This window comes from Bubalus bubalis, chromosome 14 (assembly GCF_019923935.1).
Source record: "Bubalus bubalis isolate 160015118507 breed Murrah chromosome 14, NDDB_SH_1, whole genome shotgun sequence".
Lineage (NCBI taxonomy): Eukaryota > Metazoa > Chordata > Mammalia > Artiodactyla > Bovidae > Bubalus > Bubalus bubalis.
In genome coordinates this window covers 40,719,435-40,742,431 of record NC_059170.1, presented here as the reverse complement: position 1 = coordinate 40,742,431, position 22,997 = coordinate 40,719,435, and the positions used below count along the sequence as shown (strand labels likewise).

At 43.9% G+C, this 22,997-nt stretch overlaps 2 protein-coding genes across 2 annotated transcripts in view; one reads left to right on the top strand and one right to left on the bottom strand.

Moving 5' to 3' along the window:
• Nucleotides 1-3,387, bottom strand: part of NET1 (neuroepithelial cell transforming 1) — a 35,867-nt gene extending 32,480 nt beyond the window's left edge. The window contains exon 1 of the mRNA XM_025264111.3: nt 3,136-3,387. Coding sequence (XP_025119896.1) covers nt 3,136-3,263 — 128 coding nt within the window. The 5' untranslated portion in view covers nt 3,264-3,387. The remainder of the gene's footprint in view (nt 1-3,135) is intronic.
• On the top strand, nt 3,262-22,358 carry TUBAL3 (tubulin alpha like 3). The gene is made up of 4 exons (XM_044927388.2): nt 3,262-3,443; nt 18,039-18,343; nt 19,050-19,198; nt 21,104-22,358. Exons 1-4 carry the CDS (start codon nt 3,262-3,264, stop codon nt 22,046-22,048), a joined length of 1,581 nt encoding a protein of 526 aa, XP_044783323.1. The 3' UTR covers nt 22,049-22,358.
• The last annotated feature ends 639 nt before the right edge of the window (nt 22,359-22,997 follow it).

Here is a 22,997-nt window from a genome sequence, read left to right as displayed (position 1 = left end):
TACTGTGGCCTCCTTTGCCTGGCAAAACAATAAAAGCTACTCTTTTCAACTTCACCTGTCTCTGTTTCTATCCGGCACCAGAGAACAGAGGCTGGGATCTCGGCAACACTCCCCGAGTAAGGACAGTATTTTGCATCTCCATATTTATAGTGTCTGACACTCACACATTTCTGGAAAAAACCACACCTCATTCTCTTCTCAACCTCTACAAACATTCTTAATAGTTTAATTATTTTATGGAAACTACTGGAGGTCAATATGCTCTTCTCACGACCAGATTCAACGATCACTCATTCCTCATCTCACTAAACTGTTCATTCCTTCCTTATCAGTAACACTTGACATACTTTCCCATCTCCTTTCTCAAAACCCTTTTGCCACTTGGCCTCCTGGACACTGATCTCACCTGGTTCCTCACCAGCTGTGGCTCCTCTGAGCTTGTTCATCTCCTGGACCTTTACATGTGGGGAGTGTCTCGGGGTTTAGGCCCCAAACTCTCCTCTAGTTAGACTATCTAGATGACTTCCCAGTGCTGAGATTTCAAGTCTATTTGCTGATAAGCCCTCAATTTATATTTGGTTACACAGATGTGTTTACTTTGTGAAATTTCACTGGGCAAAACACTTATGATTCATGCACTCTTTCATTTGACTGTTAAACTTCAATGAAAGTTTTTTTTTTTTTTAAGAGAAAAAAGCAAAAAAAGAGAAAAGGGGGAAAAATTGTTGTGATGCACTGCTTAATAGGAGCCTCATAACGCATCCCAAACCAAACTTCTCTCCAGGAACATGGAAACCTGGTCTTCTGGTGCTCAGATTAAAAACCTCGGAATCATTCTTCATTTCTCCATCTCTCTTAACTCCACACTGAATCCATGTGCAAATCCTGTCGGTGCTACTTTAAAAATACATCCCAAATAGGAGTATTTTCCACCATGTTTACCACTCAGATGTCTCAAACTGCAATAACCTTTTCATTAGTCTACCTGATTTTCTCCCAGCTACATAACAGACCAATCCTTTTAAAATACACATCACAGAATTTTCTACTGTCTCCCAACCACAGATTCAAATTTGAAGTCTTTCTGGTGGTTGGCCATGTACTACCCAATCTGACCCCAGGCATCTCTGTGACCTCGCTGTCCACCTTTCTCCAGTTGTTTTGCTCCACTCCAGTTACCGTGGCTTCTCTAACAGTCCTTGAACACACCAAACAGGATTCTACTATGAAGCTCTGCACTTACTGCCTTTCTCTCCAAATCTTCACATGGTGGAGTTCCTTAATTCCTTCAGATCTCTGCTTAAATGGCATCATTACTATGGAGGAGGCTTTTTTTGATCTTTTAAAAATAGCAACACTGCCCCTCTCCTTATCTCTGCCTGCCCTTACCATGCCTTAATCCTCCTCACAGGATGACCACCTGGTATTTCATTATCGTCTTTCATCCCTAACCAGAATGTAAGCTTTATGAGAGCAGAAGCTTCATCTGTTCACCCAAATCTCCAATATCTACAACACCATGAGGATCTAGGGAAGTGAAAGTGTTAGTTGCTCAGTCCTGTACGACTCCCTGTGACCTCCACAGACTGTAGCCCTCCAGGCTCCTCTGTCCATGCGATTCTCCAGGCAGGAATACTGGAGTGGGTTGCCATGCCCTCCTCTGGGGATCTTTCCAGGCAAATGCTCAAAAGCTTTATTGAATGAACACAGAATGAATTTATCACTGTTTTTCTTCCCTTCACTACATGGTCCTGATTCTCTAGGATGATGACGTCTTTCTGCTCTTTCACTACCTCTTACATATAAGTTGTAATCAGTAAAAGGTTTCAGGCAAGGATTATCCTAATCTTCAAAATAAAAAATCAATATCTAATGAGAAGGTCTAGTTCTCTGCACGATGACTTATTAACAGTGAGTTTACAAATGCTCTGTCCATGAAAGTAAGGTGTTTTCCTTTCTCTGAAAAAACGACTGGCACATCCAAGCATGACTGGAATGTAACTTCAGTAAGGAACTGTAGTTTAAGAATAAGTAGTGGACCACAGGGACTTCTGAAAAGAGAAGCAGATGTGGAATTACTGATAAAAATCAGCAAATAACAGTTTGTTTCTAACTCCCTGCATATAGGCTCACACAATGACCTCACTGAATTGCACAACTTGGAGGAAGTGGATACTATTTCAACCCCATATGACGGATGAGGACCCAACCTCAGAGATGAAAGGTCCAACGGCCGGTCACAGGAACCCAGGGCCTGCAGCATCCTGATGGGAAAGCAATGCCCCCAGTCCTTGTTCACTGCTTGCCTCGCAGACATCACCTCTGACACCCTCGGCCGGTGTCCTCCCTTCGCAGACGCACCGGACAGAATGAAATGTGTCAACAGCTAAAAAGTCCAAGACGGGCCTCTGCGTCCTCTTTACCTGGGAGGCTGGGGCCCTGAGCTGCGCCCTAATCGCCGACTTGGTCAGAGGCTCGAAAGGAGGGACTCTGGCCTCGGAGAAACTTTTTATTTTAATGCTTGCTTTTAGGCTAAAAGTTTGGTGTCTGGTAGAAGTCCTCGGGGGCTTCCCTGGTGGCACAATGGTAAAGAATCCGCCTGTCAATGCAGGATATGCTGGCTTGATGCCTGGGCTGGGAAGATCCCCCGGAGAAGGGAATGGATCACAAGAATCCTCCAGAATTCTTGTCTGGGGAATCCATGGACAAGAGGAGCTTAGCGGGCTGCGGTCCATGGGGTCGTAAGGAGTCGGACACGACCGAGCGACTGAACAAAAGAAACTCTCCGGCTCCAGGAACGATTCCAGTCCCCTGAGCTAGCAGCTTTCTGTGGGCATTTAGGAACCGCCCCCGCCACCCCCAAATCCAGCCCGAAACCTGCTGGGTGTGCAGAGAGGACGTCCACCCCTTGAGCGGGGAAGGGAGGAGACGAGAGGGAGGAGGGAGAGGAACCGGAGGTAAAAATAAAGGAGGGTCAGGCGATCCGAAGACGGGGACGAGGGGAGAGAGGAGGAAAGAGAGGAGAGCAGGCAGCCTGGCTCTCCTCTGCCCCCGGCCCCTTCCCTGCCCGTCACCGCCTCCCCAGCCTCGGGCACGACACCCCGAGTCCTCAGGCGCCGTTCACCCCGCGCTCACCTGCCATCCGGGCCGGGCCTGGGGGTGTCGGCCGCTGGCTCCGCGGCGCCGCCGGCGTTGAGCCCCGAGGCCCGGCGGCTTCGCCTCCGCGGCCGGCTCTGCTCCTGGGCCTCCAGCTCGGGCTCCATGGCGCGGAGGGGGCGGCGCGGTGGCTGGGTGCCCGGGAGGCCCGCTGGGAGCCGCACGGCGCCCGGCCGCTGCGGCCCGAAGACAGGTTCCTGTCAGGACGGCGCCGCCACCTCCGCCGCCGCCATCTTCCGGGGTTTGAAAATGGCGGCCGCGCGGCGACCAGCCAATCAGGGGACGCGGCGCGGTTGCTAGGATCGTGGAGTCCCGCCCCTCTCCTCCCTTCAGGCGCTAAACTGCGGAAGCTGTGTAGAGGAGCGTGGTCCTCAGGGTCGCCCGGCTGATGAGCCGGTGGCCTGGGGTCTAGTTCCTAAATCGCCAAGGCCCGGTTACTACTGTACAGTTCATTAGGACTTTCACCACAAGTCGAGGGAAACTGGGAAGCATTTTCAGCTCAGTTCAGTCGCTCAGACCTGTCCTACTCTTTGCGACCCCATGGACTGCAGCACGTCAGGCTTCCCTGTCCTTCACTATCTCCCAGAGTTTACTCCAACTCATGTCCATTGAGTCGGTGATGCGATCCAACCATCTCATCCTCTGTCGTCCCTTTCTACTCCTGCCTTCAATCTTTCCCAGCATCAGGGTCTTTTCCAATGAGTCAGTTCTTTGCATCGAGTGGACAAAGCATTGGAGTTTCAACTTGAGCATCAGCCCTTCCAATGAAAATTCAGGACCTATTTCCTTTAGGATGGACTGGTTGGATCTCCTTACAGTCCGAAGGACTCTCAAGAGCCTTCTCTGAAATCACAGTTTAAAAGCACATTTCTTCAGCGCTCAGCTTTCTTTACAGTCCAACTCTCACATCCATACATGATTACTGGAAAAACCATAGCCTTGACAAGACGGACCTCTGTTGGCAAAGTAATGTCTCTGCTTTTTAATATGCTATCTAGGTTGGTCATAGCTTTTCTTCCATGGAGCAAGTATCTTTTAATTTCATGGCTGCAGTCACCATCTGCTATGATTTTGAAGCCCAAGAAAATAAAGTCTCTCACTGTTTCCACTGTTTCCTCACCTATTTGCCATGAAGTGATGGGACTGGATACCATGATCTTATTTTCTGAATGTTGAGTTTTAAGCCAACTTTTTCACTCCTCTTTCACTTTCATCAAGAGGCTCTTTAGTTCTTCATTGCTTTCTGCCATAAGGGTGGTGTCATCTGCATATCTGAGGTTATTGATATTTCTCCCAGCAATCTTGATTCTAGCTTGTGATTCATATAGCCTGGCATTTCACATGATGTATGCTGCATGTAAGTTAAATAAGCAGGGTGACAGTATGCAGCCTTGACGTACTCCTTTCCTGATTTGGAACCAGTCTGTTGTTCCATGTCCATTTCTAACTGTTGATTCTTGACCTGCATACAGATTTTTTCAGGAGGCAGGTCAGGTGCTCTGGTATGCCCATCTCTTGAAGAATTTTCCACAGTTTCTTGTGATCCACACAATCAAAGGCTTTGGCATAGTCAAAGCAGACTTGGATAAAGTTTAGCAAATTCATCAGTGGTTGTGCATAGATTTTTATCCCAGGGGACTCAGGCAGGCCTGTCACACCTCCTTTGATCCCAGAAAAGTGAAAAACTGAAGAGAGGCTGTGCTGCTTTAAGTGTGCAGCCCTCAGGTGGGGTCATTTCCTGCCCTGTGATAAAGCTTACCTGGGCTGGCGCCTCCTGTCATTACCATGGGCAGTGGGGCACCTTCAGATCAGCATGGTAAGTGCTGCTGTCAATAGTTATAGCAAACTTTACTCATCCTGTGTCTTTCTTTTCCCCACCAAACAATTCTTCATAGATTCTTCCTACAAGAGACAAAATATTTAAAGAGACATTTGTTTCTTTCGATATCTGTGTTTGGATCAGATTTAAATCTACTCTGAATTTCACCTGTTCATCTATAATTTTGCTACTTTGGGGGAAAGCTTCATTGATTTGCCTTCAGTGGAAGCACTAAGGCCCACTTGACTTTGCATTCCAGGATGTCTGGCTCTAGGTGAGTGATCACACCATTGTGATTATGTGGGTCATGAAGATCTTTCTTGTATAGTTCTTCTGTGTATTCTTGCCACCTCTTCTTAATATCTTCTGCTTCTCTTAGGTCCATACCATTTCTGTCCTTTATTGTGCCCATCTTTGCATGAAATGTTCCCTCGGTATCTCTAATTTTCTTGAAGAGATCTCTAGTCTTTCCCATTCTATTGTTTTCCTCTATTTCTTTGCACTGATCACTGAGGAAGGCTTTCTTATCTTTCCCTGCTATTCTTTGGAACTGTGCATTAAAATGGGTATATCTTTCCTTTTCTCCTTTGCTTTTCACTTCTCTTCTTTTCAAAGCTGTTTGTAAGACCTCCTCAGACAACCATTTTGCTTTTTTGCATTTCTTTTCCTTGGGGATGGTCTTGATCACTGCCTCCAGTACAATGTCACGAAGCTGCATCCATAGTTCTTCAGGCACTCTATCAGATCTAATCCCTTGAATCTATTTGTCACTTCCACTGTATAGTTGTAAGGGATTTGATTTAGGTCAGACCTGAATGGTCTAGTGGTTTTTCCTATTTTCTTTAATTTAAGACAGAATTTGGCAATAAGGAGTTCGTGATCTGAGCCACAGTCAGCTCCCAGTCTTATTTTTGCTGACTGTATAGAGCTTTTCCATCTTTGGCTGCAAAGAATATAGCAATCTGATTTCAGTGTTGACCATCTGGTGATGTCCACGTGTAGAGTCTTCTCTTGTGTTGTTGGAAGAGGGTGTTTGCTATGACCAGTGCATTCTCTTGGCAAAACTCTGTTAGCCTTTGCCCTGCTTCATTCTGTACTTCAAGGCCAAATTTTCCAGTTACTCCAGGTATTTCTTGCTACCTACTTTTGCATTCCAGTCCCCTATAATGAAAAGGACATCTATTTCTGGTGTTAGTTCTAGAAGGTCTTGTAGGTCTTCATGGAACCGTTTAACTTTTAGATCTTTCTTAACCTTTGGGGAGAAGAGAGGTTGAAAGTCATGAGCTAAAATGAATTATTCATGTGCGATAATCCCCAGTTGCCAAAGGTACTGGAGATGAGTTCTCAGGTTGTCTCTAGGAATCTATTCTGAGACCTCCTCCCTCCCAGTGCAGCAGGGACAGCATCTCCTTAGCAAAAGAGAGTGAAAGTGCTTCATCCTCTAATTATAAGAAAGGACCACATCACCTAAAGGACCTTCTTAAATAAAAAAGGCAATTTAACAACTGTTATATAGTACATTCTTTGGTTTAAAATACTGCTTTGTAAGTGTTCAAAGCTTTTAAAAAATAGCCTCTCCTTTCACACCAGAAAGGGAATCTATCCTAAGAAATGAAGTTATATACACATTGAAGGGCAGCAGAATGTGCTGCCCCAAATATTGCCAGGGTCCAGCCCCAGCTGATCCAGGGTATTCGAAGGAGAGACGGCGTAGGCGAGGGTCAGGAAACAACTGCTTAATTAAACGTTAATTAAGGATATAAAGAGTAATAGAATAAGGATAGCTCAGTAGGAAAATTCAGTGGAGAAAAGAGGCTGAGTAGCTTGGTTTACGCGGGAGACCAATAAAACTTCAAGACAAGAAGTTTGCACCACTTACGTAGGCCACAGGAGTCCTTCCGTTCTCCCGAAGGAGAGGAGACACTGAGGCCTCCCCGGTCGGATCTTAGAAGCCCAGGCATAATTAGTAAGCATGGTGGGTTCCGCGCTCCAGATGGAGACTCAGCCAGAGTGAGAGAGAGACATGGGGAGACCAGTCTTTCGAGGAACTGATCCCAATTCTTTATTTTCCATGGTCTACTTTTACACACTGAGATGTTATGCAAAAGTCACGCGGGGTCAGCAGTCCTGACTTTTATCAAAGTCAGGTGCTTCATACAAATGTATACAGAGGTCTTAGGGATGTTACATCATCTTCTGGCCAGGGGGGCCTGCTGACAATTTATGACCCTCTCCTTGTGACAGCGGTCAGTCAACCAGGACACTTATTTCTCCAGGGGTGATTATTCTTAAAACAGACGCCACCCAAATAAAGTTACATTCCTATAGGGTGAGGGTATAGTGGGTTTTAGTTAAGGAAAGAATTTACTTAGCCTAAGGTCTAACGTGATTTATATCAAAGGTTAATACTTATTTCTTATATATATTCATTAATGTGTGTAAGGGCAGGGGATATGGAGACTTAGCAATAAACATTGGCTCAACAAATGAAAAAAACCCTTCACCAATACAATTTCTAATCAGCCCATTATACTTATACTAATAGCTTTCTAACTTCTCTAAAGAACCTGTTTTTAGAAGGTTTAAAGCATCTCGTGCCTCTCACGGTTGGGAGGCTGTGAGCAATCACATGTGGCCGGACAAGCCTGTCAGGCAGGCTAGAGAACCTTCAGAGGAGTTTGTAGGTTGAAACACTCCTATCACGCCCAGGAATTATTACTCCTTCTCCGAAAGAGGTGGTGGGGGACAGCCCCCCGTAAAGTCAGAGGTGTAGTAGGCAGGCTCTGGTTATGGGGGTAGATGCTTAAGGATTTCCAGGGGGACTCCTGAGGCTGGATCCCACCTTTGCGTATGTCGAGCCTCCTTCCTCATGACCTTTGCCATGGGCGGAGTGCCTCACGCCGGCCCCCAACAAAATATGCCACTTTGGAAGCAGGATTCTTTTGAGCTGAAGAACAACAGGTGCCAGAAGCACCTTCTGACCTCTCCTTTCTTCCTAAAGGCGGGAAATAAACCTCTCTTGTGCGAGGGGCCCTCCCGGCATCAGGGGGAAAGATACATACTTATTACCAGAGGTAAGCAGAGCCAAGAGACAGAGAACTGTGTGGAAACAGACTTTGTTTAAGTAGCTCCTATCTTCCTTTGGTGGCCCTGTGTGTTTTAGCTACTTTTCTACAATTCCCTCTCATTGTCCCACCTCATGCGTAAGCACTGAGGATTTGCTGCCTTTGTTCATCTTTGTTTTCTTATGGAGGCTCCTCTGTACATGTCAAAGTCTGTTTGCTTTTCTCCTGTTAATCCATCTTCTGTCATTTATATTCTCATGTCTACTGGATACCCTAAGAGGGTGAAAGGCAAAGGAGAAAAGGAAAGATGTATCCATTTTAATGCAGAATTCCAAAGAATAGCAGGGAATGATAAGAAAGCCTTCCTCAGTGATCAGTGCAAAGAAATAGAGGAAAACAATAGAATGGGAAAGACTAGAGATCTCTTCAAGAAAATTAGAGATACTGAGGGAACATTTCATGCAAAGATGGGCACAATAAAGGACAGAAATGGTATGGACCTAAGAGAAGCAGAAGATATTAAGAAGAGGTGGCAAGAATACACAGAAGAACTATACAAGAAAGATCTTCATGACCCACATAATCACAATGGTGTGATCACTCACCTAGAGCCAGACATCCTGGAATGCAAAGTAAGTGGGCCTTAGGAAGCATCACTATGAACAAAGCTAGTGGAGGTGTTGGAATCCCAGTTGAGCTATTTCAAATACTAAAAGATGTTGCTGTGAAAGTGCTGCACTCAATATGCCAGCAAATTGAGAAAACTCAGCAGTGGCCACAGGACTGGAAAAGGTCAGTTTTCATTCCAATCCCAAAGAAAGGCAATGCCAAAGAATGCTCAAGATACTGCACAACTGTACTCGTCTCACATGCTAGCAAAGTAATGCTCAAAATTCTCCAAGCCCAGCTTCAGCAGTACATGAACCATGAACTCCCAGATGTTCAAGCTGGATTTAGAAAAGGTAGAGGAACCAGAGATCAAATATCCAACATCCACTGGATGATTGAAAAAGCAAAAGAGTTCCAGAAAAACATCTGCTTTATTGACTATGCCAAAGCCTTCGATTGTGTGGATCACAAGAAACTGTGGAAAATTTTTCAAGCAATGGGAATACCAGAGCACCTGACCTGCCTCCTGAGAAATCTGTATGCAGGTCAAGAATCAATGGTTAGAACTGGTGTTGAAACAACAGACTGGTTCCAAATTGGAAAAGGAGTACATCAAGGCTGCATACTGTCACCCTGCTTAATTAACTTATATGCAGCATACATCATGCGAAATGCCAGGCTGTATGAAGCACAAGCTGGAATCAAGATTGCTGGGAGAAATATCAATAACCTCAGATATGCGGATGACACCACTCTTATGGCAGAAATTGAAGAACTAAACAGCCTCTTGATGAAAGTGCAAGAGGAAAGTAAAATGTTGGCTTAAAACTCAACATTCAGAAAACTAAGATCCTGGCATCCAGTCCCATCACTTCATGGCAAATGGGGAAACAGTGGAAACAGTGAGAGACTTTATTTTCTTGGGCTCCAAAATCACTGCAGATGGTGACTGCAGCCATGAAATTAAAAGACGATTTCTCCTTGGAGGGAGATTCCTGGATAGCTCAGTTTGTAAAGAGTCTGCCTGCAATGCAAGAGACCCTGGTTTGATTCCTGGGTTGGGAAGATCTGCTGTAGAAGGGATAGACTACCCACTCCAGTATTCTTGGGCTTTCCTTGTGTCTTAGCTGGTAAAGAATCCATCTGCAATGGGGGAGACCTGGGTTCGATCCCTTGGTTGGGAGATCCCCTGGAGAAGGGAAAGGCTACCCACTGCAGTATTCTGTCCTGGAGAATTCCATGGACTGTATAGTCCATGGGGTTGCAAAGAGTCAGACACGATGGAGACTTTCACTTTCACTTGCTCCTTGGAAGAAAAGCTATGACCAACCTAGATAGTATATTAAAAAGCAGAAACATTATTTTGCCAACAAAGATCCATCTAGTCAAAGCTATGGTTTTTCCCATAGTCATGTATGGACGTGAGAGTTGAACTATAAAGAAAGCTGAGCACTGAAGAATGGGTGCTTTTGAACTGTGATGTTGAAGACTCTTGAGAGTCCCTTGGACTGCAAGGAGATTGAACCAGTCAATCGTAAAGGAAATCAGTCCTGAATATTCGTTGGTAGAACTGATGCTAAAGCTGAAGCTCTAGTACTTTGGCCACCTGATGTGAAGAACTGTCTCATTTCAAAAGACCCTGATGCTGGGAAGGATTGAAGGCAGGAGGAGAAGGGGACGTCAGAGGATGAGATGGTTGGATGGCATCACCAACTCAATGGACAGGAGTTTGAGCAGACTCCAGGAGTTGGTGATGCACAGGGAACCCTGGCGTGCTGCAGTCAATGGGGTTGCAAAGAGTCAGACATGACTGAGTGACTGAACTTGCACTAGAATCATGACACAGGGAAAAAAGTTTTTTTTTTTTATTCAAGTTTAGTTGATTTTCAATATTGTGTTAATGGACAGGAGTGATTCAGGTAAAGGGATATATACCGTATCTATTTTATATATTTCTTTTTAGATTCTTTTCCGTTATAGGTTAGTACAAAATGTTGAAATAGTTTTTAGTTGTAGAAAGAATGAGAAGTTAGAGAGTAAGAAGCCGATAGCTAAGAATCATCTCTATACTGCTTTGGAGCAGTTTGAGTAAAGCAGTACAGAAATGTCATCTAGGGAGCTGGTCCCCACCCAGACAGGGCTTCAGAACATGCAGGGATGTCAATGGTACCTAAGAAATTGCTGACATTTGATCTTTTTACTCAGAGAAACAACAATTTCACCCTTTCAACCTAGCACTTAGTTGAGATTTTCTGAAGTTAGAATCTGTCCTTAGCTCTTTGATGGTGTAAAAGGAAACAGTCCTTTGGGATTTGTGATCATCAGTTCCCACAGTGACAGGTAATCCAGGATGTCGACTGGGATTCTCAGTGGGGAGGGGTTTCTCATCAGTAATCAGAATACTGTCCTTTTAGGCAGAGCCTCCCTTTCCTATTTTTAGACACTTGGTAACCTACTATTTTGTTCAGTTACTCACAAGTGTTTATTGAATTCCTACTATAAGATGCCCTGGCTACACACTAGGGAAGTGATGAACAGGAGACAAATTTTACTAGGTACTGCAGAAACAGAGCAGAGGATAGTGGATTAGTATGAGGGCTGGGTACTCAAAGATGTGAAAAGTCTGGTGAACCATTTTGATCCTACAAGAGATCAACTTTCTGTTCCTAAATCCCATTCCCAAATGGAATGTCTTACTCTGCCTAGGACAGTGCTGAATACATGACAAACATTCCCTGAATCCTCTTTCTCTCATTATTTTTCTTGTAATAATCAGACTCAAGATTTCCCTCCCAGAGAAGATGTTCCTGTTACCTTAATTGGACCTAAATGTCACCCAAATTCCTTTAATCATGGATTTACAACAATAAATTTACAAATACTGTTTAGGGGGATTTCCTTCTAGATTATTTCCAGAATCTTCAGCTGTATGCAATTACATCGATCACTGTGTAGGTTGATATTACATATATTCAGCAACTAGTATACTAATATAAATTAATGTGTAAATCAATCATTCTAAAACCAACACAACATTGTAAAGCAATTACCTTCAATTAAAAATTCAAAAACAGGATTCAAAGAGGCAGTAACAGATACAAATGTAATGAAATAGAAAGTAAAGTTAAGGAGTAAAGAGGAAAAAAAAAATCAAACAGTGTTTTTGTAAAACTACTTACCAAGTGAAACATTCATCTGTTGTCATACATTCTTAATATGAGAGGAGGATTATTTTTTTTAAAAGACATTGTTATTTTCAACCTAGGTATATGTTAGAAGCAGATCTGGATAAAGTTTAGCAAATTCATCAGTGGTTGTGCACAGATTTTTATCCCAGGGGACTCAGGCAGGCCTGTCACACCTCCTTTGATCCCAGAAAAGTGAAAAACTGAGAAGAGGCTGTGCTGCTTTAAGTGTGCAGCCCTCAGGTGGGGTCATTTCCTGCCCTGTGATAAAGCTTACCTGGGCTGGCGCCTCCTGTCATTACCACGGGCAGTGGGGCACCTTCAGATCAGCATGGTAAGTGCTGCTGTCAATAGTTATAGCAAACTTTACTCATCCTGTGTCTTTCTTTTCCCCACCAAACAATTCTTCATAGATTCTTCCTACAAGAGACAAAATATTTAAAGAGACATTTGTTTCTTTCAATATCTGTGTTTGGATCAGATTTAAATCTACTCTGAATTTCACCTGTTCATCTATAATTCTGCTACTTTTGGGAAAAGCTTCATTGATTTGCCTTCAATGGAAGCACTGAGCCAAGATCTTCTTTCTTTAGTTTTTACATTTGCTTTAGAGCGAGTGTGCTGATCTTTCAGTAGGAAATCAGTAGCTTCGCTTTTAGTTACGCTTTCAGAATTTCTGGGGACTTCAGACCTAGGTTGCTCTTGCTAAGCTCACAAATGCGTGGCTGGGTGAAGTACAGGGACCTCTGTCTTATTCTCTCTTGAGTGTAGTTCTTTGTGGACAATAATTAATACACACTTAACAATAATTCTGTTTGGAGACCACCTTTTAAGATCCACTTTCCTTTCATTCTCTCTTTTTTAGTTGACATATAGTTGCTTACAATATTATATAAATTACAGGTATATAGTATAGTGATTCATAATTTGCAAAGGTCATACTCCATGTATAATTACTGTGGCATATTGGCTATATTCCCTGTGTTGTGTACTATATCCTCGCAGCTTATTCTTTGTACATAATAGCTTGTACTTCTTAATCTCCACCCCTGTCTTGAACCTCCATCCATCCCTCTCCCCACTGGTAATCAGTAGTTTGTTCTCTTTGTGAGTCTGTTTCTGTTATTATATTCATTTGCTTATTTTTTTTAGATTCCATATATAAGTGATAACATGTAATCTTTGTCTGACTTTATAATACACTTCAGGTCCATCTAGTTTACTGCAAATTGCAAAAATTTGTTCTTTTTAATAGCTGAGTAATATGCCACTGTACCATACCGCTTCTTCTTTGCCCAGTCATCTTCAATGGATATTTAGTTTGCTTTCATTTTTTGGCTATTGTTAATAGCGGTGCTCTGAACACTGAGGGGCGTGTGTCTTTTCAGTGTTTTTGTTTTTTTGGAATACAAGGAGTCAAATTGCGGATTAAGTGGTAATTCTATTTTTAGTTTTACACAGTGGCTGGACCAATTTACGTTCCCACCAACAGTGTAAACTCTTACGTTCCAGTCACAGTAAATTTTAGTATCTTAGAATTTTTTAATTCTTCAATGGAAGCAAGCATTCAAACTGCTTTTTTTTTTTTTCATCTTTTATCATCTCTCCCTGTTGGACACTCTCTCCAAATTTAAGGATGTTTGTTTTATATTGTTTTGATCTGAAACATTTTGCCTTTCTACATGAGGAGTGCTTGCAGCATTGGAAACCCACTGTGTTTTTACTGTATCAGTTTTGATATTCTGGGTGTGACCCTGCAAGATATTTCCATTGTGGAAAAATGGGTGAGCGATCCATGAATCTACAATTCATATTTATCTCAAAATAAAAAGTAATTAGAAAATTGTGCTGTCCCAATAATTCCAGTAAGCTTTAAAGCCGCATTTATTAGTGCTTGGACATCACTACTGATATTCTGTGGGCATCTCTTTTTGTTTGTTTGTTTAAATAGTGTGATCATTTTAACAGATAGTTACTTGGAAAGGAGGAAGAGGCTAAGAGAAGAATAAGGTGGAGATAGCCTTCTGTCCCTAGGGACATAGTTATGAGATAAACCCGGCTGCTTCTGCAACCAGTATGGGCAAGATTTGTCCTTCTTGGGCCAAGTATTCTTGCTAAGTTCAAAAGGCTCAGTCTCACTCCGATGTCTGCATCACACAGGGGAATAGTCCCCATGAAGAGCAGCGATTTTTTTCCATGTTGGTGTTTACTTTTACTGTGAATAATTAAGACAAGTGCCCTGTGGACTGGTGGACTGGGTAGAAAACAGCCAGGGGAGGATGTTGTGAGAGAAGTCCACATGTAAGTGGTTTTAATGATGTAGAAACAACAAACTTCCACCCCACCCCCACTGCTTTCAAGTCTGTACCTGAATCTTGAGATGTAGGTAAGTTTTGATCTGATTACAGTAGCTGATGTACTGAGATCATCTTGAGTCCTTCCTGAGGGGAGAGGAGAAAGCTGTGCTTTGCAGATGGGGTGTGAGGAGGCTGTTGATGGAATGTGCTGTTTAGGCTTTCCTGTGCCAGAAAGAGATTGGAAAAATTGGTTGATACTAAGTGAAGTTCACTGCTTTTGTCATGAGAGACATGGTGGCACAGAAAAACGACAAGAGGGAAGTTCTACTCGATTTGTGCACTTGAATTCCTGATAAAGCACTGTTAGGCCACATGACTCAGAGAGGCAAAGTACAGGGTTTGTGCAGCTAAGCAGGAACAGAGTCCAGGTCAGATGATGGGGGTGTGACCAGCCAGAGAAACTACCCCCAACCTCCAGCTAGTGTCTTTTTGTGGTCCAGTCTCAGTCACTTTGGATAGTGACAGCAGCCATGAAATTAAAAGATTCTTGCTCCTTGGAAGGAGAGCTATGACAAACCCAGACAGCGTATTAAAAAGGAAAGAAATCACTTTGCTGGCAAAGGTTTGTAGAGTCAAAACTATGGTTGTTCCAGTAGTCATGTACGGATGTGAGAGTTGGACCATACAGAAGGCTGAGCACCGAAGAATTGATGCTTTTGAACTGTGGTGCTGGAGAAGACTCTTGAGAGTCCCCTGAACTGTAAAGAGATCAAACCAGTCAATTGTAAAGGAAATCAGTCCTGAATATTCATTGGATGGACTGATGCTGATGCTCCAATACTTTGGCCACCTGATGCGATGAGTCGACTCATTAGAAAAGACCCCCATGCTGGCAAAGATTGAAGGCAGGAGGAGAAGGGGATGGCAGAGGATGAGATGGTTGGATAGCATCACTGACTTAATGGACATGAATCTGAGCAAATTCTGGGAGATAGTGAAGGACAGGGAAGCCTGGCATGCTGCAGCCGATGGAGTTACAAAGAGTTGGACTGAACAATAACTCAGACCTTGGGAAAGTGCAGCCATGGACAGACAGACGAGGACAGAGTTGCCTATTAGTGGATCAGACAGACAGCCTGAAGGGTCCTGATATTGCAACAAATAGACCTCTTACCCTTCTGCACAGACTTGTTCCATGACAATTGGCAATTGGAACACAGTGATACCAAAGCCAGCAATTGCTGTTCTTTTAGATTTTTAGGATTTAACTTTTTCTCCTCTTAGGTGAGTAGATACTTAAATTACCACAAAAAGTTGTTTGCCTTAAAAAAAAAAAAAAGAAGTGATTTAAAAGTGGGAGAGGAGGGGGAGGCCAATGGAAATGAAAATAGGTAAGTTTAAAGAGGAAAAAAATTCTCCCCAGATATAACTAGACTTAATGTTTTTATGCATTTTTAAGACCTTTTTCTATGCTTATTTTTATTTTACTTCATTTATTTATTTTTATTGAAGTATATATATGTATATACTCTTTCATATTCTTTTCTATTATGGTTTATTGCAAGCTCAGATGGTAAAGAATCCGCCTGCAGTGCAGGAAACCTGGGTTCAATTGCTGGGTTGGGAAGATCCCCTGGAGGAGGGCATAGCAACCCACTCTAGTATTCTTGCCAGGAGAATCCCCATGGACAGAGGAGCCTGGTGGGCTATAGTCCATGGGGTTGCAAAGAGTTGGACATGACTGAGTGACTAAGCACAGAACACTGAATATAGTTCCTTGTGCCATGCAATAGGACCTTGTTGTTTACCTATTTTATATATGAGTAAGTGAAGTCGCTCAGTCGTATCCGACTCTTTGCGACCCCATGGACTGTAGCCTACCATGCTCCTCTGTCCATGGGACTTTCCAGGCAATAGTTCTGGAGTGGATTGCCATTTCCTTCTCCAGTGGATCTTCCTGACCCAGGGATCGAACCTGAGTCTCCTGCATTGTAGAGATGCTTTACCGTCTAAGCCACCAGGGAAGTCTTATTTTATATATAGTAGTGTGTGTATTTTAATCCCAAACTGCTAATTTATCCCTCCCCACTTTCCCTTTGGTAACCGTAGGTTTGTTTTGTATGTCTGTGATCTGTTTCCATTTTGTAAATAAGTTCATTTTTATCATATTTTAGATTTCACATATAAGTGATATCATATGATATTTGTCTTTCTCTGTCTGACTTACTTCACTTCATATGATCATCTCCAGGTCCATCCATGTTGTTCCACATGGCATAATTTCATTCTTTTTTTACGCTGAGTAAGAAGGCAATCGGAGAAGACAATGGCACCCCACTCCAGTACTCTTGCCTGGAAAATCCCATGGACAGAGGAGCCTGGCGGGCTGCAGTCCATGGGGTTGCTAAGAGTCAGACACGACTGAGCGACTTCACTTTCACTCTCCACTTTCATGCATTGGAGGAAGAATGGCAACCCACTCCAGTATTCTTGCCTGGAGAATCCCAGGGACGGGGGAGCCTGCTGGGCTGCCGTCTACAGGGTCGCACAGAGTCGGACATGACTGAAGCGACTTAGCAGCAGCAGCAGCAGCAGCAAGAAGGCAATGGCACCCCACTCCAGTACTCTTGCCTGGAAAATCCCATGGATGGAGGAGCCTGGTGGGCTGCAGTCCATGGGTGTCTCGAAGAGTCGGACATGGCTGAGCGACTTCACTTTCACTTTTCACTTTCATGCATTGGAGAAGGAAATGGCAACCCACTCCAGTGTTCTTGCCTGGAGAATCCCAGGGACAGGGGAGCCTGGTGGGCTGCCGTCTATGGGGTCGCTCAGAGTTGGACATGACTGAAGCGACTTAGCAGCAGCAGCAGCAAGCTCATTTTTAAATGTATCTGACATCATACTTTATATAAATTATATAACATATGCTTTTCATTCAATATTTTAACATAAGCATTTCCTATGTCATATAGGTTTTTTTGGGGGTGGTAAATATAAAAGTTTGCATAACATACCATTGTATTATTTTCCTTTAAATGCCACCAAAAAGTGAATGGTTAACTATGTTGGTTCTTGGTTTTTACCCTTGCAAATAATGGTGCCGTGAATGCCACTCTGCCTAAATCTTTCCGTTTTGGATTCTTTCTTTTGTAATTCATTCGCTTATGTCATTTGCCCATTTTTCTAATAGATATCTCAAGTATTTTAAAAATGATGTATATAAAATTGCCTTATACATAGCTCTTATATATGAAGGGTTATACATAAATCCTTTTTATATACATCAACATTTTTGCCTATTATGGAGTTTTTGTATTTTGGGGTTGTTAAATCTCTAGCCTGTTTCCTTGGTGAAATTTGCTCTACTTTTAAGCTTAGAACATCCTTTCTTATTTAGAGCACATAAGAAAAGTGAAATCTCAAGATATGAAATGATAACATCTTTAATTTACTGCAGTTGGTTTTAATATGTATCAGGCTGTACATCAATTTTGGTTTTATTCCTTTCTAATAACAAATTTTTTTCTGGGTGAGTAAGCTTGATTTTATTCGTATGTAGTATGTCTTAACTCATTCTTAGCTCATCATACAATAGGTGCTTAATTTATGTTCCTTGAACTAGAGTCCTTGATTCACTTGTTCCTTTTCTTTTTTTTGGCTGCATCACACAGCATATAGGATCTTAGTTCCCTAACCAGGGATAGAACCTATGCCCCCTGCAATGGAAGTATGGAGTCTTAGCCTCTGGACAGCGAGGGAAGTCCAATTCAATCATTGCTGAAGCTTACCCGTACCCTGGTTTTTGGTTTCCACGACACAGCTTTCATTAGCCTTATCATCAAGTTCTCTTGCTGGCATAGGCTGCCTGGTTTCTGTCAATCATGAGCAGACATGCTGAGTGATGTAGTTCATGTTGTCATGTTAGGAAGATACACACAGTTGTAACTTCTTACTATGGCTCATTTCAGAGGGAGTGCCTGTCTATCCACATTGGCCAAGCCGGTGTCCAGATTGGGGGTGCTTGCTGGGAGCTCTATTGCCTGGAACACGGAATCCAGCCAGATGGTGTTGTTCTCAATGGTGGTCAGGATCTGCTGGCACCTGCTAAAACAGAGCCCATGCGTGCATCTTTCGATTCCTTCTTTTGTGAGACCAGAGCTGGGAAGTATGTGCCCAGAGCACTCTTCATGGACCTGGAGCCTACTGTCGTAGGTAATGTACATTCCAGCGTGGTTAACCCGGTCCACAACCCAAACAAACAAGTACAGAGACTGGCATGACTAGCTGTGGGCCTGGGAACTCCAAGAACTGTCCACAGTCACCAGGAGCTGGGAGAGAGGCAGGGGGCAGTTTCTCCAGCAGAACCTCCAGAAGGAGCCAACCCCACCAATGCCTGGACGTTGAACTTCCGGCCTCCTGAACTATGAGACCATAAAACTCCCTTGGTTTTGTTTGTAAATTAATTTATTTTATTTTTGGCTGTGCTGGGTCTTTGTTGCTGTGCTCAGGCTTTCTCTCGTTGCGGTGAGTGGGGGCTACTCTCTAGCTGTGGTGCATGGGCTCAGTCGCTCTGTGACATGTGGAATCCTCCTGGACCAGGGATCGAACCTGTATCTCCTGCATTGGCAGGAGGATTCTTATCCACTGCACCACCAGGGAAGCCCAACCTCTCCTGTTTTAAGCCACCAAGATTGTTGTAATTTGTTAGGGCAGCCCCGATAAACTAATAAAGGGTGGGATGATGGAAAAATGTGCTTTCCATTTACGTGGGAATAATTACACCTTTTCCTAGACTAAAAAAGCCAATTGGGCAGTTTAAATTCATTTCTTTCTATGATATTGGTGGAGAGAAAGGGGGCTGCGCACGAATTAGGGGTGGGATGGTGTGGGTTGCACTGACCTCCTTTCCTGTCTGCAGACGGGGTGCGTGCAGGCAGCTACCGCTCACTCTTCCGCTCTGAGCAGCTCGTCAGTGGAAAAGAAGATGCTGCGAACAACTACGCCCGAGGTCGCTACTCTGTGGGGCCGGAGATCCTCGACTTGGTGCTGGAGAGGATCCGCAAGCTGGCAAGTGGCTCCCTTCTCCTTCCAGGGCCATTCAGAGTGCCCGGGGTCCCTGGGGACCCACCTAGCCAGCACCAGCACTTTCTCCCTCCCCTCCCTCACCCAGCTTCTACCGTGAAGCCTCCCGGACATGAGCATGCTCAGAGCTGGGTTGGTCCTGATGCTGGCACTGCCAACCTTCCTTACTAGAGAGGGGAGAAGCCTCACACTTACCCCACGGGCCCGGTCAACTCCTTTGTTTCTTTTTCCTTTTCCCATGCATGAAGAAATGTTTTATTTTATTCCCCCCCTACTTTATTGAGATATAATTGACATATGGAGTAGAGTGTGTTAGTTGCTCAGTTGTGTCTGACTCTTTGCAACCCCATGGACTGTAGCCCACTAGGCTCTTCTGTCCATGGAATTCTCCAGGCAAGAATACTGGAGTGAGTTGCCATTCCCTTCTCTGGGGTATCTTCCTAACCCAGGGATTGAACCCAGGTCTCCCACATTGCAGGCAGATTCTTCACCATCTGAGCCACCAGGGAAACACTGTGTAAATTTAAGGTGTAAAACAAGATGATTTAATTCCTATTATCAAATATACATATATATTATCAAATGATCACCACCATCAGGATACTTAAGACATCCATCCCTCACATAATTACCTTTTTTGGGTGTGGTGACAGCATTTAAGATCTATTCTCGCTTCCCTCGCAGTTCAGTGTGACCACTGGACTTCACCTTCCAATGCAGGGAATGGGGTTTGATTCCTTCTCAAGGGAGCTAAGATCTCACATGCCTCTCAGGCAAAAAAACCCAAATCATAAAATGGAAGTAATATTGTAACAAATTCAATAAAGACTTTAAAATGGTTCACAGTAAAAAAAACCTTTAAAGAAAAAAGATCTCTTCTCTTAGTAGCGTTCAAGTATACTATACAGTGCTGTTAACTACAGTCACTATGCTGTACGTTAAACCCCCAGAACTTATTAATCTTATAACTGGAAGTTTATGCCCTCTGACCACCAGCATCTCCCCCTTCTCCTTCACGCCCCCCACCCCACCCCACCCCAGCAACTACTATTCTACTCTCTGTTTCTATGAGTTTGGCCTTTTTCGATTCCACATGTCAGTGAGATGATTCAATATTTGTCTTTCTCTGTCTGACTTATTTCACTTTGCTTAATCACCCCTGAGGTCCATCCACGTTGTCGCAAACGGCAGGATTTCCTTCTTTTAAACGACTAGCCACCGTCTACTCTTGCTTCAGCTGACTCATGACTTGTCTGGTTACCAGAGACTTCCCTCTAAAACTTGTCATTTTCCAATAGTGACCACGAGTTGTAAAGTTAACAGGAGGCACATCCTCCCTGGAGATCAGTTCCTCTATTTACTGACAGTGAATTCTTCTTTAAAATCCTGTCTGGAGAATCCTCTGTCTAGTAAATAGTTTGGTGTTTGGCATCATCATTAGGGAATATGGTGTTTTTTTCACACCAGCACAGTAGATTGGGTACAAAAGTGACAGATATTTCATCTACTGAGGGGTGGTGGTTGGGGAACTATATTGCTTCAATATTTTGCTTGTCATTTTCTTCATTATTGATAAACACCTTACTTTAGCTCACATATACATTTATATACTCATATACATATACTTTAGCTCATATACACGTACATTCATAGAGGGTAGCAAAAGACAGTTGAATGTTTATGCCCAGCTTATAGCAAAACTCTAAAGGATTTCCCCCACTCCAGAAGTAACCGCTCAAGTATGTTTCAAAGTAAACATGTTTGTGATGATGATAACAACGGTAAACCAGAACTTTCTGTTTTTGGGTACTGGCTGTGTCCCACAGTTACCACTGCTTCTGGGTTTATTTGGCTGAATTCTCATTTCTTATTTATGAATACTTTCCCCAGGCGGAACACTGCAGTGGGCTTCAGGGGTTTCTCATCTTCCGAAGCTTTGGAGGAGGCACTGGGTCGGGATTTACGTCTCTCTTGTTGGAGCAGCTCTCCGTAGAATACAGTGGGAAGACTAAATTAGAGTTCTCCGTCTACCCAGCCCCTAGGATCTCAACCGCTGTAGTGGAGCCTTACAACTCCATCCTCACCACCCACCCCACCATAGAGCACGTGGACTGTACCTTCCTGGTGGACAACGAGGCCATCTACAACATCTGTCATGGCAAACTTGACCTTGAACGGCCCTCTTATGCCAGCATCAACAGGCTGATCAGCCAGGTAGCATCTTCCATCACTGCCTCCCTCCGGTTTGAAGGCATCCTGAATGTGGACCTGATTGAATTCCAGACCAACCTGGTGCCTTACCCGCGGATACACTTCCCAGTGACCAGCTTCGCCCCCATCCTGTCTGCCGACAGCACCCACCACAAGGAGCCCTCTGTGTCAGACATCACAGCTGCATGCTTTGAGCCCTCCCACCAGCTAGTCAGGTGTGACCCTCGCCTGGGGAAGTACGTGGCCTGTTGCCTGCTCTACAGAGGGGATGTGGTCCCCAAGGAGGTGAACGCGGCGATTGCGGCCACAAAGTCGAGGAACTCTATTCAGTTTGTAGACTGGTGTCCGACTGGATTCAAGGTGGGCATCAACGATCAACCCCCCCGGGAGGTGCCAGGAGGGGACCTGGCCGAGGTCCAGCGGGCAGTCTGTATGCTGAGCAACAGCACGGCGGTTGCAGAGGCCTGGGCCCGTCTGGGCCACAAGTTTGATCTCATGTTCGCTAAGAGGGCGTTTCTGCACTGGTATATCAGGGAGGGCATGGAGGAAGGTGAGTTCGCAGAGGCCAGGGAGGACTTGGCGGTCCTGGAGAAGGATTACGAGGAAATGGGGAGAAGTCTCTGATGCAGATCTGACCAGTGACAATGAACCCTGAGTTGAAGTGTCACGCTTTATGTTTCAAGGCTAGAGTTCCCTCAATGAGAAGAAAAAGGAAACTAAGTCAAGAAAGACCCCAAGTTTCATGTTCAGTCAAATGGGGTCAACATTAACAGTAAGGCCAGACTTCCCTGGTAGTCCAGTGGTTAAGAATCTGCCAGCCAATGCAGGGGACATGGGTTTGATTCCAGATCTGGGAAGATCCCACATGTTGTGGAAAATAAATAATTAAACAAATAAAATACCAACAATGTACCACTTTGCCTGTTTTCAGCTCACACTGTTGTTGCCACAGAGGAGAATGACTGCAGTTTGGTAGAAATGATGTGTATAAACACATACTTTTCACCGTGTTCTCACGCACTCCAATCAAGCTAGACAGCTTGCCCCTGCCCACGTTTTTCTCTCTCTTGACTGCTTCTCTCTCTCTGTTTCTCTCTCTCCTCTCTCATTCTTTCTTCTCACTGCTTTCTCTTTTCTTTCCTTCTATGACTGTGGGGTATAATTCCAACTTCGGACCCAGTTCAGGTGTCACCTATTGCATGTAGCCTCTTTGGAATTCACTTACTTTCACCCAGAATACCGGGAGAGTGAAGGTACACGGTGAAGTTTCTCACTATACTGAAAATACGCACTGATAAAATATATTTTTTCATGTAAATATCTTACATAGTAATTTGAACTTTCATTAGGCTGGTTCCAAATTGGGAAAGGATTACATCAAGGCTGTGTATTGTCACCCTGCTTATTTAACTTATATGCAGCATACATCATGCAAAATGCTGGCCTGCATGAAGCACAAGCTGGAATCAAGATTTCCTGGAGAAATATCAATATCCTCAGATACGCAGATGACACCACCCTTATGGCAGAAAGTGAAGAAGAACTAAAGAGCCTCTTGATGAAAGTGCAAGAG